General features: G+C 52.6%; 8 protein-coding genes across 8 annotated transcripts; 5 read left to right on the forward strand and 3 right to left on the reverse strand.

Annotated features, from left to right (window-relative positions):
• Nucleotides 1-1,371: 1,371 nt before the first annotated feature.
• BDP81DRAFT_336541 (transmembrane amino acid transporter) lies at nucleotides 1,372-3,233 on the forward strand (the record flags this gene model as incomplete). The annotated part of the gene is made up of 6 exons (XM_060585926.1): nucleotides 1,372-1,683; nucleotides 1,742-1,833; nucleotides 1,891-2,023; nucleotides 2,076-2,506; nucleotides 2,557-2,909; nucleotides 2,959-3,233. 6 exons carry the CDS (start codon nucleotides 1,372-1,374, stop codon nucleotides 3,231-3,233), a joined length of 1,596 nt encoding a protein of 531 aa, XP_060437525.1.
• A 288-nt stretch (nucleotides 3,234-3,521) lies between these two features.
• BDP81DRAFT_336548 (uncharacterized protein) lies at nucleotides 3,522-3,896 on the forward strand (the record flags this gene model as incomplete). Its single annotated transcript, XM_060585928.1, has 1 exon — nucleotides 3,522-3,896. A coding segment is annotated over one exon (375 nt), but the record flags the coding sequence as incomplete, so codon positions are not given.
• Nucleotides 3,897-4,378: 482 nt separating this feature from the next.
• BDP81DRAFT_443411 (uncharacterized protein) lies at nucleotides 4,379-4,858 on the forward strand. The gene has a single exon (XM_060591729.1). The coding sequence runs from the start codon at nucleotides 4,481-4,483 to the stop codon at nucleotides 4,703-4,705; it is 225 nt and encodes a 74-aa protein (XP_060437527.1). The 5' UTR covers nucleotides 4,379-4,480; the 3' UTR covers nucleotides 4,706-4,858.
• Nucleotides 4,859-5,205: 347 nt separating this feature from the next.
• On the reverse strand, nucleotides 5,206-7,105 carry BDP81DRAFT_486038 (cytochrome P450 monooxygenase; the record flags this gene model as incomplete). Its single annotated transcript, XM_060595194.1, has 3 exons — nucleotides 5,206-5,569; nucleotides 5,608-6,011; nucleotides 6,068-7,105. 3 exons carry the CDS (start codon nucleotides 7,103-7,105, stop codon nucleotides 5,311-5,313), a joined length of 1,701 nt encoding a protein of 566 aa, XP_060437528.1. The 3' UTR covers nucleotides 5,206-5,310.
• Nucleotides 7,106-8,062: 957 nt separating this feature from the next.
• BDP81DRAFT_466706 (aromatic prenyltransferase) lies at nucleotides 8,063-9,389 on the reverse strand (the record flags this gene model as incomplete). The annotated part of the gene is made up of 3 exons (XM_060594427.1): nucleotides 8,063-8,246; nucleotides 8,346-8,795; nucleotides 8,833-9,389. 3 exons carry the CDS (start codon nucleotides 9,387-9,389, stop codon nucleotides 8,063-8,065), a joined length of 1,191 nt encoding a protein of 396 aa, XP_060437529.1.
• Nucleotides 9,390-10,420: 1,031 nt separating this feature from the next.
• BDP81DRAFT_466707 (cytochrome P450) lies at nucleotides 10,421-12,451 on the forward strand (the record flags this gene model as incomplete). The annotated part of the gene is made up of 7 exons (XM_060594428.1): nucleotides 10,421-10,688; nucleotides 10,759-10,844; nucleotides 10,896-10,977; nucleotides 11,048-11,097; nucleotides 11,205-11,826; nucleotides 11,954-12,330; nucleotides 12,398-12,451. The coding sequence occupies 7 exons, from the start codon at nucleotides 10,421-10,423 to the stop codon at nucleotides 12,449-12,451; spliced, it is 1,539 nt and encodes a 512-aa protein (XP_060437530.1).
• Nucleotides 12,452-13,111: 660 nt separating this feature from the next.
• Nucleotides 13,112-14,293, forward strand: BDP81DRAFT_174661 (alpha-L-arabinofuranosidase II). The gene has a single exon (XM_060582203.1). It carries the CDS (start codon nucleotides 13,173-13,175, stop codon nucleotides 14,175-14,177), a length of 1,005 nt encoding a protein of 334 aa, XP_060437531.1. The 5' UTR covers nucleotides 13,112-13,172; the 3' UTR covers nucleotides 14,178-14,293.
• Nucleotides 14,294-14,429: 136 nt separating this feature from the next.
• BDP81DRAFT_336546 (uncharacterized protein) lies at nucleotides 14,430-16,566 on the reverse strand (the record flags this gene model as incomplete). Its single annotated transcript, XM_060585927.1, has 4 exons — nucleotides 14,430-15,125; nucleotides 15,176-15,399; nucleotides 15,432-16,171; nucleotides 16,220-16,566. The coding sequence occupies 4 exons, from the start codon at nucleotides 16,564-16,566 to the stop codon at nucleotides 14,430-14,432; spliced, it is 2,007 nt and encodes a 668-aa protein (XP_060437532.1).
• Nucleotides 16,567-16,628: the final 62 nt, after the last annotated feature.

Here is a 16,628-nt window from a genome sequence, read left to right on the forward strand (position 1 = left end):
CTACTCGGCCCGCTAGAGGGTTTAGATTGCTCTTGGTTCGCCCACTCTGTTTCTCGCAGTGTCCAATGCTATCTCTTGAACGACATCTTTATGGGGACAGCAACATGTCCGCCTCTTTGCGGATACACTACTGCAGATACCGGCAAGGTTAAGCACAAGCTATTAGGTAGGTACCTCCAGCAGTCTTTCCGAGCCGCGAAGCCATCCGCGATCCAATGCCCCTTTGAGAGAAGCGCTGCTGTTGGTTCGACGTCTTCCCCATATCCTACAATGACGTGCTCCGCGAGCCTGGGCCGGATTGTGATCCCTTTCGACGCCTCTGCCCTCTGTGTTCTCAAGACTTTGAGAGGCTCTGCAATCTCTGACCGGGGCGGAACTTTGTGTGAGTTCCACCCACGCACGGGGGGAGGGAGACCCTTCTCCTCCCCTTGTTCCTCTGCACGCTTTCAACTTTCCTGCCTGCATTGGCTCGTTTCTGCCTGGGGGGATGTCCGCTGGCGGGTATCGTAATCTCTAGCGGACGTTGTCGAGACTCGACCAACTTTGCCATGGTCAGAATAAGTCGATGGACAGGCAAAAGTGACATGGCAATCCACCTGCTTTGCAGTGTTTCTTCAGGTATTGCCATCATCCTTGACAAGGCGAAAACCTACCATACAGATATGTACTCCCATCTCTATGGATACTACTTGCCACCATCCACGCTTCCTCCTCTGTCGTTGCTGCTTCTACCGCAGTACTGCGTCTACTGCGTCTACTACTGCAAGTGGCATGCAACAAGTTCCTCCCATCGCTCCCTCCGGCCCAGTTTACACTCCTGGCTCGCAAGGAACCCGCGTCCGTAGCTCCAGCCCTTCGGCCGTTCCCAACTTCCCATGTCACCACGCCATGCCGCGTCTTCCCAACTGCCGGGATCAAAGATGCTGACGCCTGGCTAAGCTTATCTTTTTCCTTTTCACCTGTGTCCCGTAGCTGCTCTCCTCCTCTTCCTTCTCCTCCTCCTCTTAAACTCGCACGTCCCACGTGCTCGCACATTCTTTCCGTCATCTTGTGCCTGGAGTCTGTTCCGAACTCTACCTCCCTTCTGTTCTCGTCCCTGCGCCTCGTCCCTCCTCTTCTACCTGACTCCACCGTCTCTTCTCTTCTTCATCCGCCCCGTCAGCGTCTGTGATCCCTCCCACCACTTCGTCACAGCAGTATAACATTACGCCATTGTCATCGATATCACCTACCGTAACGCGAAAACCCCGACGCCTCTCTTCTTCTTCTTCTTCTTCTTCTTCTTCTTCTTCTTCTTCTTCTTCTTCTTCTTCTTCTCTCTCCTCTCCCAACGTCGTCCGGCGCACCGCCGCGACTCAATTGGCGCGCGCCATGGATAAAGATCTACGCCAACCCGAGCCCACGTCCAACGACAAGGGCTCCTCCGAGCTCGCCTTTGCCCGCGCCGATGCCGAGACGGGCGGCTCCTCCGGCTTCAGCGCCTGGTTCGGCGGCCGCAACACAAAGGTCGGGCCGCGAATTGCGCCTCGCAAGGAGGGCGTCGGAGAGGGCTCCGATAGCGAGGATAGCGCCGATGCCATCCTGACCAAGCAGCTTGCGGAGGAGAATAGCCATGCGATCAAGTACAGGACGTGCAGCTGGCAGAAGACGGCCGGTTTGCTGTTTTCCGAATACATTTGTCTGGTGAGCTTTCCGTCTTTGCGACGATCTGGCGCATGGCGCATCGTGCTGACCGGTACAGGCCATCATGAGTTTTCCGTCGTCATACAGTATTCTTGGACTAGTGCCTGGTTTGATCCTCACTGCCGTCATCGCGCTCGTTGTTCTCTACACGTAGGCTCCTACCGTCTCGCCCAGGTCGCCTCGACATAATACTGACCGCCCGTGTAGATCTTTGGTCCTTTGGCAATTCTGCATGAGACACCCTGAAGTTCGCGACGTCTGCGATATCGGCCAGATGCTCTTCTGGGGAAAGACATGGGCATGGTACGCTACGGCTGTCATGTTCATCCTGAACAACACTGTAAGCCTCCTATTACCATCGCCGACATGGGCGCATTGCTAATAATGCGCAGTTCATCCAGGCCTTGCACGTCCTCGTCGGCGCCAAGTACCTCAACACAATGACCGAATCCGACCCCGTCGTCTGCAGAACCGTCGTCTTCTCCATCGTTGTTACCATCATCTGCTGGCTCTGTTCGCTACCTCGCACCTTTGATGCGCTTTCGAAAGCCGGAACTGCCTCCGCGGCCTTCACCTTCATCTCAGTGCTTCTGGCAACCATTTTTGCTGGCATCCAGGCGCACCCCGCCGGCTACGACCCCCGATCAACATATGTCGATGAGACCACTGGCACGACCAAGGCTGGCGGTGCCCCGATGGTCACAGCCATTCCCATTGCTGCCACCACCTTCGTTTCCGGAATGAATGCCTTCCTGAACATCAGTTACACTTTCATCGGCCAGATCACGTTGCCCAGTTTCATTGCGGAGATGAAAGACCCGAGGTAAGACTACAATAACGTTGTCTTCGAGATATTTGCTAAGCCAAGGCTAGGGACTTCCCCAAGGCCCTCTGGGCCGTTACAATTGGCGAGATCATCGTCTTCAGCATTGTCGGAGCTGTTGTCTACGCCTTCGTTGGAAACCAGTACATGACTGCGCCCGCCTTTGGATCCCTCGAAGAAGTCTACAAGAAGGTGTCCTTCTCCTTCATGATCCCAACCTTGGTCTTCCTCGGCGTCTTGTACGCCAGTGTTTCGGCCAGGTTCCTCTTCTTCCGCCTCTTCAAGGGCACCAAGCACTTGCACGAGCACACCGTTGTTGGCTGGGCTTCTTGGGCCACCATTCTCCTTGCTCTATGGCTTCTGGCATTCTTGATCGCCGAACTTATTCCTTTCTTCTCTTCTCGTGAGTTTTACTGAGCCCGTGATGCAGAAGCTTGACTGACTAGATCTAGTGCTTTCACTCATGTCCTCGTTGTTCGACTCATTCTTTGGCTTCATCTTCTGGGGCGTTGCCTACTTCCGCATGCGAGGCGCCGACAATCGCGCCGGTGTCCCCAAGCCCGGAAAGCTTGCCGATCTCGCGACGATGGGTCTCAACGTCATTATCATTCTCACCGGTCTTTTGTTCCTTACCGCCGGCACATACGCCAGTGTTGAAGGCATCATTGAAGAGTTTAGAGCGGGGACCGTTGGCAAGCCTTTCGGCTGTGCCAGTAATGGACTTTAAACAGGGCCCAGCATCAATTGACCTCGTGCTTTGCGGTATCAGCACAGACTTGGAGCATCGCCACATGGCTCGTAATCGGAACCATTGGAGGCGGAGGAGAACTAAAGCAAAGATACCATAGTGTTTACTACCACGTCCATGTTGTCTACGAATAGACCAAGACGCATTTTCCATGACCCATCTTTCGAATCTCTTCGCAGCAAAAGCCCATTCTAAATGAGTTCTGCTAGGGGGGCTGTGTCCCACTTTCTCGAACTCATCCGACCAATGAGAGGCCAGTGATTCACTTGGCCCGATACCCAACTTCAGCTCTGCATCTTTCACATTAACCAGAATGTCTCTCTTAACGTCAAAAGGAAGTGGAAGGGGCCTGGAGGGCTAATCAACGAGCTCGACGTCACTCGTAATAGGGAGGCCGCAGAGGATGAGGCCATTCAGAACCTCAACGATCGAGCCCGTGCCAACGAGGCCCTCAGCTGCGGCCAGCAGCCTCAGGAGATTCCTCACATACCTACCGGCTTCTGTCAACTGTGGGCTTACGTTATGTATGCCAATACTGAGGACGACTTTGACGCTGCCTGGGACCGCCTGTTGGAAGAGTTTGCCGACCAAGACTTAGCTCTGAAGTACATCACAGACACCTACCTTCTACTGCGATATTAATGGGCCAACTGCTTCATCTCCCGGTATGAGAACTTCGGCGTCAGGACCAATAGTCCCACCGAGACTGCCTACAAGGATCTGAAGTCGTATGTCATCAACGGTAACTCCGACTTATACGCCGTCGCCTAGGTATGATGATGATGATGATGTATTTAACGTCTGGTAACAAAAGGACGTGCCGGGCGCTATGCCGACATGGTCTATGCTAATCTAAACTATGTTACAGGCTACCGTCTTCACCTAACGTTCCTGTTCAATGACTCGGGCAAATTTCGGAAAAGACATTGGTCTCCTCTATCCATTCGCATAGAAGAGAGGCTCCCTTAGCAGAACCTAACAAGAAATCAATGCTTGCTTTGGCCAGCCGTCGCCTAGGTAATTGAGGAGATGCTGCGCAATAAGTGTGGCAGGTGCAGGTGGGTCACGTGAGGCAGCTCCTTCACATCTCGGAGCTGCCCCACCTACACCTTGCCCAGATATCCAGCCCAGCCAGCGCTCAGCTTTTCCCATGATCATCATCAGATCCAATACAGTAGTATTGCCTCCACAATAAGGCCCGTACTTATAGGGAGAGGGTGGCGGTAATGGAGTCTCGTACTCGCTATGAGTACCTCCGCCGTGACTGGCTTGAGACCGTCTCCAAGGAGGTTGGCCTGAAAGCACTGAGAAGACCCTGCCGTTGTTACTACTCTGCGTGGGCGCCCGAAGAACAAGAACATCGCCTACTACGGCACCTTGCCGACCCCTTCCTCCTCAGGGGCACCCACCTCCTCAGCAGCACCAGGCCGGCTAACGGCGAGGGCACCTAGACAACCTCGCAGAGCTCAGTACCCAGCATCGCGACCAGTTAGGCAGAATATACGCCATAATCGGTCAGCATTCAAGTACGACGACGAGGACGAGTTGGCCTCGCAGAGCACGCAGTCGACCATAATAGTAGGCGGAAGTCAAGTAGTAGAAGTTAAAGAAGCCCAGCGACCAGCAGCAAAGAGACGAAGTAAACGACTTCAAGCTCCTCCAGCCTCAACGGCGCCAGCACAGCTATAGCTCCGGCGACTCAATTGGCCAATCAGAGGCCGTAGTTAAGGCAGTTTTAATAAAAATTAACAGAAATCGAGATTCGTCAAGATCTCTCGATTACCGCAATAAAAGCCAAAGAATTTTCGAATTACACAAGTTTACGTAAGCCGGGTCTGCGCGAGGCTAGCAATGGAAGGCTGGAACCAATTGCCTGCCATAGTTAGTCGAGAAAATCGCGATTATCCCATTGGCCAGAAAACGTGGGACACAGCCCCCCCAGCCAACTGACACAGCCCCCCTAGCAGAACTCTTCTAAATACCCGATTTCTCATTGCAGGACCGTGGAGTTTCCTGATTTGCGTTTCAACCGGCAATGCTGTCATTTCAACCATGCTCATAACGGCAAGGTCGTCAAACGAACGAAACAATCATGGGGCTCCCTCGTCAACTTATCGTAAGCCCCAGTCGTGTTGAGTTCCTGCGGAAGCTCTTGGAGGTGAAAGTTCCACAGCAGAAGCACCACCAGCATCCGAAACTGCACATATGCCAGCTTCCGCCCGTAACATCCCCGAGGACCCTTGCTGAAGATCATATTCCGACCACGCCTCGCGTCAAAAATGTCTCTCGTGCCATCTTCAGACCTCACGAGCCATCTCTCAGGCGCATACGTCGCCGTATCGATGCCCGAGACGTCACCCCAATGCCCATCGCCAGCGCCCCCGGCGTCCGCAGCGCCTCGTCAACGAGAAACCCAGGCATCGTGCAATCCGCCCGATTCCACACCTGGAAGACGACGGTGTCCTTGGGCACGGCGAAGCCTAGGATCTGCGTATCCTGCGTCGCGCCGCGCACGCACATTGGCGCCGTCAGTGATACGCGGAAGAGCTCTTCTATGCTGGCGTCTAGGGAAGGGCACCGCGCCTGCATGATTTCCTGGGGGGTGGGGACGCGTTTGCTGGTGACGGCGTCGGGGAGGGCGTCGCGGAGGCTGGCGCGGAGTTTGGATTGTTGGTTTTGGTGGCGGGCTAGGGTTTTGAGTGCCCATTGGTTCGCGTTTGATGTTGATTCGTGGCCGCCTAGGGTGAAGCCGTAGAGCTGGGGATTCATGTCAGCTTCTTGCTTCTTGTTCTGGGTCGGATTTTAGTTCTCACCTCATCGTAGAATAGTCGTGTGTGGAAGGATGGCTGGCGTTGGTCCTTTTCTGCCTGGCTGCTTTCTCTACGCACCATCTCGTCTACCGCACAGCGTACTACGTGGTCCTCCGATGTAGACTGGACTCTGGCGGCGGATAAATCGACTTGTTCCCTTAGCAGGTCTTCTTTGATTTTAATTGCCGTCTTCAAAGCATGCCTCTGGCGCAAAAACCAATGCGCTAGGACCGGGAATGCAGACTTCATCGCCACCTCGAGACTATCCGATATCTTGAACAAGGCTTCAATGACGGGGCTGGGAGGCGCCTGTGGGAACACCGCCGGCTGGTTCACATCTATGCTCTCTCCTTTTCCAGAAAAAGGCAGTGAAGACATGGCCGAAAGAAAGTCGACGTTCGGCTGCGTCGCGCTGAGACCCTCCATCCCCGGACCAAAGGTAAAGCCCAGCACCGCATCCAATGCACAATGGCTGACATCCTTCAACGCACTAAACGGTCGTCCCCTCTCCAGCCTCGCCTTCTCTCGCCACAGGGCCGTCATACGCATCGTACTCTCATGCAACAACGGCGCGGCAACCTTCCCAAGGAAGCTCGGCGTCAGAATATCACCCACAAGCCTCTTACGACTCTTGTACTCCTCATCCGTCTGCCAACGACTATGATGCTCGGGGATCACGCCGCCTAGCAAATCGGCAGTGAATGCGGATCTGTCAAATTCTTTCCCGCGGTGGAGGAGGATATCCTGCGTTTCGCGGAAGTCTGAGATGACGAGCCAGGGTTTGCTTAGGGGCCCGCGGCCAAAGACTTGAACGACGGGAGAGGCGTGCTTGATGTTTTGCGCAGCGAGCCAGTCGTACATTTCGCCTGTTTTGTTGGCGTGGCGAATCATTGCTGGCATGTCGCCTAGGAGGGAGCGCGATGCTTCTTTGTTGTAGGGGATGCCTGGGATTGGGGAGGAGAGGAGGGCGCGGTAGAGGAGGTAGGCTGCGAGAATGGCGATGGCTAGGGTTGCCGTGTTGGCTGTGAACTTTGGCAACATGTTGGGGTTCTCCATGATGGCGCAGAGTTGCTTTGGTTCTGGTTCTGACACTTGATGTCAGAGTGGTATGTTCAGGCTAGGTGCTATGAGTTGGTGACATTGAGGCTGGAAAATCGGTAGAAGAGGGCGGAAGTTCTAACTCCTTGCTAGTTTCCTAGCCACTCAAGTGAAGGTTGATGGCCTTAACGTAGACCTTAGAAATCTGACTCAAGATGGCTCAGTGTAAAAGGAGCTCATGATCCATCACCATGTTTGCTTATCCTGTTCGCTACATCTTCCCTCAACTAGATATTTCATCTTCTCTACAAACCGAGTCCCAGGTTGGGTCTTCAACTTTCTTAAAAATGCCCAAGCGAGGCTTTCCTGTATCACAGCCTCGATGAGTACGAGTGTCTCGCGATCAACAGGCTTTGCCCACTTTTGACGGATGCTCGAGTGCGACTCGCAGGCTCAGGTCACTAATCCGACCCGAAACCGGACCCCATCCGGCTGTCTTCTTCATCTGTGCGGCCCACCCTTTGCCATGCCGTCCACGCTGCTCGGATTCCCCATCCTTCTCCGGGAGGTCTTTCGTACGCTCAAAGTGCTTCTCTGGAACATTCGATGTAATAGGAATGGTTCATATTCCCCGCTCATATTGCCTGTGGTAGCAGAAACCGGTTTGCTTTGAAATTACGCCTGATCTTCGTCTCAAGGCCTGTAGCTTTCCACGGCACGTGAAGCTCGCGTAGCCGTTACTTCAGGCTTGAGGCTAAACTTTCCATGTCGCCAGTCTGGAACAGGAATCCTGGATGTGGCACTGTTTTCGGCAAATAGCTATGGTTTCGAGTTGTAAGGCTGAAGAACCGGGTTGGAAACTCCCGCCTCACACACTTAGCAGCTCGGGGCGCATAGAGAGTCACGATTTGATATTGAGCATATAAACTTTGGTTCTGTTAAGCTTGAGATATCAAGACACTAATCCAGCAAATGCCGTTGCTTCATGGCCGCAGGTCCAACGAGTTTGCCATCCCCATCCCGCTCATCCCCTACGGAAAATGTCATTGTATTGTAGTACATGGTGACATAAGGCCCATCCTTTTTATATGATAGACCGACATAGGAATGCCGTCCGATGGTATTGGAGAAATCCTGCTTTCGGCTAACACCCTAGTTAGCTTTTTATCTCAAACAAGACTTGCCTAAACCTGATGTGACTGGCATAGACATGACTGGCATAATGTTCGCGGGGATACCTTACAAGGCCTTCTGCACTTCATCGACATATGTGTCAGCCAGATCCGGGAATCCACACGCCCGGAAGAAGTTGCTCAATGACTGAGCGATACGCAAGTCCGTCCCTCCGTAGTGTCGTACGGGGATGTACACCTTTGGCACAGGAACGAGGCGGTCGTGCATGAGCTCCATGTTGAAAATGATACCCGCCGTTCGATGCGAGCTGTGAGCGAGATCCTCTTCCGGCGCGGTGAGACCGAGGACGTGCATGTAGAACGATCGGATCAAGTCTACGCCTGCATCAATCTCTGCACCTTGGAGAGTGCCACCTAGCGTGTAGACCTCTTCAACTCGTGCTAGACACGTCTCCTTGGTACGTAGATAGATCTTGAAGCGCGCATCGGTTGGGCGGATGGCATCGAAGGCGATCAATTCCAGTCGGAGGATGGCTTCGTTGTTAGGCTGCTTCTCATAACTACTGATAGACAAAGCCGCGAATGTAGTTGAAGGACGGCGCTAGATTGAGCGGTAGCTGAGCAATGACATCGGTGATGAGCTCGCCGGCGTAGTTATTCTGCAGCAGAGAGATGGGAATGGGATAGAAGTAAACCTTTGGCGCTGGCTGTTCACCCTCCAAGTCGAATGAGATGGTATTTGTCGTCATGTGTTCGTTCGGCGCCATCTTGGACACAATGTCGTTGGCGTACTTTGCCTCAACGTGCAAGTGCTTCTTGAAGAACTCCCACAGCTCGCCGTCAACTGGACCTCTCCCTTGTCGTAGGAGCCTTGACATAACCACCTCGGGCTCATCTTGATTGAAGGGGTCTTTTGAGGTCCCCGCGAAAGGTCCGATGGGCTCTGATCCCACTCTGATTTTGGATCCCTTTAGTCCGACGTTCCAACTCAGCTCCGCTGGTGGGAAGTCATCGGAACAGAAGCTGTCAAAGTGAGGGAGGCGGGTGCCCAGTTTGGTGCTGATTGGACGTGGGCCTAGCGACGAGACCACGAATTGCTTAACAAACTCGGAATACTGGTCTCGAGCTTCAATGGAGTAACCCGCACTCTGCATTAGAGAGTAAAGAATGTGATATTTCATCCCACCAGAACTCTGAATCTTCCTGATTTTGAGCCGAGGCGGGGCTAAGTGTTGCTGCTACCATTTTGATAGGTGGATGTTGTATTTTAGAATCTGCTTGTCTTGAACGGAGAAGTAAGTACTCAACATAATACACAACAACACATAGGAAACTCAGAGTGAAATTTCTTTTATATCTACACATGCAGACACAAACCCACACGTAGCAAGGCCCTAGATATTCATGCTCCAAACGATTCAAGGCTGAAGCGAGAGAGATTAAACGCCCCATCACGGAGTACCGGCCGAATGAAACAAAAGAACATTATTGAAAGAATCCTGTGTTCAACTGTTTAGCATAGTCGCTTAGTAGCTTCGGGGCGTTGCGAGACCGTGGAGCCCGGCTGAGAAGGCCTGGAATTTCGCAAGTCTCGGATCTCACCCATTCTGGGCAATCTGGCTCACAACAACTTTCGAAGATCAGGGACTTACCTCCGAAGGGGGGTTCAGAACTCACCAAGATAGAAAATTTGATCGTCTATACACCACCATCCCGAGCTCGTCGTCTTTTGAAGCAAGTTGTTGCAAGCTCGAGCCTCAAAATCATCGGTCGAATCAGATCAACGTGGTCGGACGGTCCGCCCCGGATACGAGCAGAAGGTTTACGACGAAGCCGGGGAGCATGAGCCGCCAGACATGGGGAAATAGAATTCCCCTTGGGACGGTCTGCCATGCTTTGTCTGAAAAGCCCATACTTCCGCTCCCACCCTTTCGCGTTCGGCTATTCACAGCTCCGCGGAGAATTGAGATCAAGGCGTAGGCATCGGCAAAGCTTGTTGCCAGGATATTTGGGCGTCTACGTTTAGTTCTTTATCCTTGTTCTGCGCGCATGTGAGAGTCAGTCCCGAAGCTTTTCAGACCTCGTCCTCTCACTCCACCTACTTTCTTCCTTCCATACCTTAGCTCGGCACCCTAATCGTTTCCAAAACCTCATTCAAGTCGTAGTATTGAGACCTAGTTTGAAGATGGACTCCACCACTGTCCCGCTGCACTGGTTCCCGCAACTAGCGAGCCTGCTGACTCCTTACTCGGCATTAGCCGTTGTCGTGGTTCTCGTCACAATCCTCCCCATGGTCATGGACCGGGCCACCCCAGAGATTTCTATACCTAAAGTCACGAGCTCAAATTCGTGGTTCGCAAGCAGGCAGGACTTCGCCGCGCATGGCGTTGAGATCATCGAGAAAGGTTTCAAACAGGTTAAGAGTGGTGTATTTCGGGTGACCGCTCTCGATGGTGTGTCCATTCTGAGCAAAACGCTCGTCGCAAGTAAAAACGGACTATCTGGTGTCTGACGAGATCCCAGGCTCCGATTTGGTTTTGATTGCACCAGAACATTGGCTTGCAATATGCAAGAAGAAGGACGAGGAGGTTGCGCCCGCTCGCAAGGAGGTTTGTCCACGAAGACGCGACTATCGACTGAGCATAACTGAAATTGCCTAGTTCTTCCTTTGCGATTTGCACGGCGCACCATTCGAAGAACCATTCCTCTATCGCTACCTTGCTTCGCGCATGCCAGGATTCGGTGCGTATCATACTCCCAGGTCCCTTCGTAAGATTGCGTCCCTGTAACTAACAACGACCTCTGGTGCAAGACCGTTATCTCGACGTCATATCTACAGCGTTGGATGAGGGTATATCTAGTGTCTTCAATCAATCGTCCCATGGTTCGAAAAAGGGTAGGCTTTTCAATCAGTAGTCTTTTCTTTACAATCTTTGCAACTCCTATATCGAAACCCTTACTAACGCTAGTCTTCGAAAGCATCCAAGCGAGTTATCATGCAGCCGCAGATTCTTCACATCTATTCACATGTTATATGGAGGGTCATTCTAGGGGACAGATTCAAGTCTGAGGTGGTCGACATCTTCAAAAAGTACTCCGCAACACTAATCCCCGTGATGAAAACACTCAAGGCCCAACGACCCATGATGGCTCGAATCTCCGCCGCCTTTTCGAAGGACGTCCGCCAAGTCAACTTGCAGCTTGAACAAGCCGCTGCGTTCTTTACACCCCTATTGGAGCAATGCGTACATGCCCTCGAGGAGGGACTACCGAAGAGCCCCATAGACAATGATTGGCTTGAGGAGTTGACTCGCATGGCGCCCGCCGAGAAGCGACGCGACTACAAGTACCTCACTAATATTCTCATCGGCTTCGCCTTCACATTTGTGTTCTCGCCGGGACCATCGACTACGCAAGTTGTGTACGAGTTCGCCTTCCGTCCTGACTACGTCGACCTCGTGCTTAAGGAGGCATATGATATCCTTGGGGAACGCCCTGCGCATTGGGGGTTCTCGCGAGACAACCTTCACGGACTGTCCTTGTTGGACAGCTTCTGTAAGGAGACACACAAACACCATCCAACCGCTGCTTGTAAGTCTTGAACCTCGTACCTTTCGTCATTTTTACCCTTCATCGCCGCCCTTGCCAGAGAATGCACCTACCTAGAGCAAACATAGACATCAGGATCGGCTTACTGACTCTCATTCTGTTATTCAAGCCAATCTGATGAAGAAGATCCATAAGACTCAAACACTCCCCAATGGAGTAGTTTTACCAGCGGGCACGATATTCGAGGTGGTCATGGCGGCTGCTCACCTGTCCAACCCGAAACTCGAAAATCCCTCTAAGTGGAACGGACGCCGGTACCACGACCTGCGGCAGCAAATGACGACAACGATCGGTGCCAACAAGTATGACTGGGGCTCGGCGACAAAGGACGACGTGAACTTTGGCTATGCCTCACATATGTGTCCTGGTCGTTGGGCCGGCTGCTCCATCGCCAAGATGTTTCTCATTAAGCTCTTGGCCAATTATCAGATCAGTCCCGAGGAAGGGGAGACTGAGAGATATCAGGACCTTCACTCTGGCCAATATGTATGTGCCTCCCTATCAATCCTTTTCTTGCCCGTAGATAGTACAAAGATCTGACAACAGATTTTAGATTCTGCCAAACCCAACAAAACACATCATTGTCGAGCGGAGACCACGGCAATGAAAGGCATACTCGACTCTGTTTTCTATAGAGATGGCCAGCGGTGCTTGTAGCCAGCCATGCAATTTCAGAAAATGAAAAATAAACTTCTGCAATTCTCTAACAGGATTCCAGTAGGCCCTCTAGGCATCAATTTGAGTTCAGGTCTTATTTGCCAAAGCCAAACTAGACTCTGTTTGTGTTCTCAGTCCGCATGGAGTCAAATCCGATTTGGCCAACGGTCTTGTCATGACTCGTGAATAGAAGCGCCAATACCTGTCATGAAATGCCTTCACCACTGTGTGTTAATGATTTCGGAGCTGCTAGTTCATCACGGCCTACGAAAAAGCTCTCAATATCGGCTTGCACGTGTCAAACTAGCTACCACGAGATCTCAACTCTACGAAAGCTCTGCCCATCCGAGCTTTCCAAACGATGCTTGAGTTTGCTGATCAACCCGGGGCAGATAATGCGGAGAAATGACGCAAGAGCTAGGATTACCGGCCCTTGTCCCTGCAAATCTCCAACTCCAAGGCCGGGATATCAGATGACTTTGGATGAAACGCCGGTGACGTTCCCGCAGCCCAAGCGGCGCCGCGTCTTCAACACTCCAGCCCTTTGACCGAGCCGCTAGGTCTAATTTCTTTGAACACACCACGAATAAGCTTGAAAACACCTCAAAGAGCCTCACCATCTGAGACAAACGCCTGATCAACTTGGCAATCCATTCGAAAGGCTCGAAATCATGTCCAACCGAACCATTTGCGATGTCGACACGCCGGACCCCTGGATCGTGGCCGGCAACGGCAAGTTCTATTTCACCTTTACCCTCGACAACCGCATCGAGATATGGTGCTCCAACACGCTGGAGAATTTCCACCACTGTCACAAGAGCGTCGTCTGGCAGCCGGCGCCGGGGACTCCATGGTCGGTCAACATTTGGGCACCAGAGTTGCATTACCTCAAGGGCCGGTGGTACATCTATACCTGCGGCGCGCCGCCCGGGGTCGGAAACCCGGGCCATCGGACCACGGTCCTCCGATCGTCGTCCCAGGACCCGATGGATGCCTCTGCATGGGAGTTTTTAGGACCGCTGAAGGGCATGCCGGATCACTGGTCCATTGACGCCACAGTATTCAGTCCCAACGGGCATGACTTGTACTGTTGCTGGTCAGGATGGCCTCTCGGAGATCATTCAGACACCCAGCAGGACCTGTTCTTGATTAAGCTTCGTGTCCCGGAAGAAGCCATCACAGATACACTCCTATGTATCTCAAGGGCTGAGCTTTCATGGGAGCGTCCCGATGAGGGCCGCCGTGGTGTCAACGAGGGCCCGACATGGGTCGACATCCCTAGCGTCTTCAGAGGCATCGTGTACTCGGCTGACGGAAGCTGGACCAGCGACTACAAACTCGGTCTACTGCCGCTCGTGGGGCAAAACCCTCTGGATCCGGGCGCCTGGGCTAAGCGATCGACGCCGTTGATGGTCAGTCACAAGCGGTGTGGAGGTCCGTACGGGCCGGGGCACGCCAGCTTCCTGCCAAATCCTCATGATCGAAGCCGTGTTTACTGCATCTATCACGCGACGGCGAATTATGGTGAGGGGTGGGTCAACCGGAAAGCGAGGGTGATTGATCTTGGGCCGCAGTGCTTTGGGTCTCACGCCCACTCGATATGCTGCGCGCTGGAACGTCACATCCCGAAGCACGGCCACGATCGACCGCATAAGTCATCATGTATCATGTCCTGAATTATATGTTTATATGCCAAAATGTCGCAGCGCCACACGTGGCGCTGCCGGTTACTGCCGTACGATACCGCTTTCCACAAGCCGATTACCCGTCTTGTACGGTATATAGATATGACCCTCATACGGATCTTCCACTTAGAGGAATCAAGCCACTTTCTACTATACATGTCTTCCACTTGCTACCTCGCTTTGTGATACAAAAGAATAACAAAAACCACCGCCTCATCCAAAACAACTTCAAAGCTCATCATTTCAAGTCTTCAGTACCACAAAGTCTTGCGGAAGCTTCAGAATTGAAAGTCCCAAATGCTGTTGCGACCCGTGAATGTCATTCTCCATGAAGCTGCCAGCTGAAGCTTTCTTGCCCCCTCTAAACCGGGGTATAGTCACCTTGAATGCTAGAGCTGGTTCAAAGAATCCAGTCCACACAATTTCATCCTCAGAAATACTAAGGGCATCGGCAACATGTAGAGGAGATAACAGTCCTGACTCCCGAACTGCGTTGAAGATCGACTCGGACTCAAAAATAACATCTATTGTGATCTCATAGGGACCCGCATTTTTCGAACGCAGGACCCGGGAGATATCTGAAAGCGTCTTTGGGTGGTCTACGATGCTCTCTGGACTTGAAGAGTAATCTTGTGGGCTCTTGTGGGCTTTCTTGCCATTCGTAGCCAGCCCGTCTGTCGACTGAGACTCGCCGTCCGACGGAAGAGGCTGGCTACTCTTAGGACCCTGGCCCTTTCCAAAGCGGGAGACAGAAGAGCGAAGAATGCTTGCGTTTCCCTGGCTGTCTGATGTAGTCGAGAGTCTTTCTTCACCCGGCTTGAGGTCAATGAGGTGGTACACCGAGAACTGTGCGCAGGGGCCCGTCTCAATCTCGAGTTTTCCAGCAATCCCAAATGCGAAGTTACCAGAGGTAGCTTTTTGACCTGCGTATGGCCCATGCTGTATGGCTTTTAGCAATCATCATCATTACGTATAACGGTCATCCTTACAATCAATGCAATCCTCGCTGTCGATACGAGACCCGTAGCAAGTTCTTGAGTGGGGGCAATGGCTTCCGCGATTATGAAGATTTCCCCGGGGCCCTTAGGCGTACTTTGCTCTTTGCCATATATGTGGAAGTCTAGATCCCAGTTACCGGGCACATCTTTGTGCTGCTGCTTCACATAAGCCTTGACAAGCGTGAGCAACTCGTCTAGCTGGCCGATGAGAATATCTGTGTTATGTCAGCCTCGTAACCCTGTCTACATGTATTCACTGATAGTAAAGTCCCTGAGCTCGCTGTAGACTCACGATCTTTGACACTGCCAAGAACAATGGATCGATATCCGAGAATGCGTGCAGCTTCAAGCTTGAACTGATATGGCTTCCCATCGGCGCTTGATGAGACAAACCGTGCCCCGCGCGCCCGGACGGTACGCTGATCATCGAGCTGCTCATACTGCGCCTGGTCAAGATGGAGAGCACCTCCGGGCCCTCGCAAAACGTCAGGCCTTGTATTCTCGTATAATGAATGCGCGGCTACAGATAGCGGCGTGCAGCGTGATGTGGACACAATAGGTCTGACATCGAACATGCCACTTTCGTAGACGGTGGCCACAGCACCATGAGATTTTGGTGTCGAGCACTGCCCACCACACTCCATGATCTTGCCCATGTGCAGGAAACCGCCGTGTCTTGCCTCAACTTGCTCGGAAGTAAGGCCTGTGTGTTGAAGCTTGAGCTGATACATGGAGTATGCAACATAAGGGGCAGGATCGTAAGCTCTTCCGCCGATAATGATGTCAAAGTCTGGTGTAGCTTCCATTGCGTCGACAAATGCTTCGGGTCCGATTTGTGCAACCACACGGGCTGAATCCGTGACATCTTTCGAGGTTAAGGGGGGCACACAAACCCCACAGCCGGAAATTCCGCCGGCGTTAAGTCGTTCGAGGATGATGGACTTGTCGATGCCAGAAAAGATCGAGATTGTCTTGAGGGAGTATTGTCTTATCCCATCAGCTAGTGATTGAATCTTTGGAGCACCCAGAACTTACGAGTTACTTTCTTCTGCACAAATCTCTTCAATGATCTCTTCCATCAACTTCACGTGTTCATCTGAGCCATCTCCGCCAGCGGAGCCGAAGACCAATGGAACTCGGAAGGCGTGTACGAGCTTCAGTAGCTTGGTCAAGTCTCTGACATAGGCTGAGCGAGGGCAAGTCATGGTGCCAAGGGCCAGCTTCTCTGGGCCACTGTCAGTTGACCCGGCATCTAGGACAATGGCCGTGGGAACGCCACTGGGAACGAGTTGTGCAAGTTCATTGGCGGAAGAGTCCTCGTCAAAGCCGTAACCCATGCACCCAACTGGTGTAACAATGTGGCAGAGAGGGGTGGGACTCATGCTAGGAGACTGTTGAAGTAAAGAATTCATGCTGAGGGTGTGGTGTTTGTTCGGTAGGTACT

Source organism: Colletotrichum phormii (genome assembly GCF_030913505.1).
Source record: "Colletotrichum phormii strain CBS 102054 chromosome Unknown BDP81scaffold_48, whole genome shotgun sequence".
NCBI classification, from domain to species: Eukaryota; Fungi; Ascomycota; class Sordariomycetes; order Glomerellales; family Glomerellaceae; genus Colletotrichum; species Colletotrichum phormii.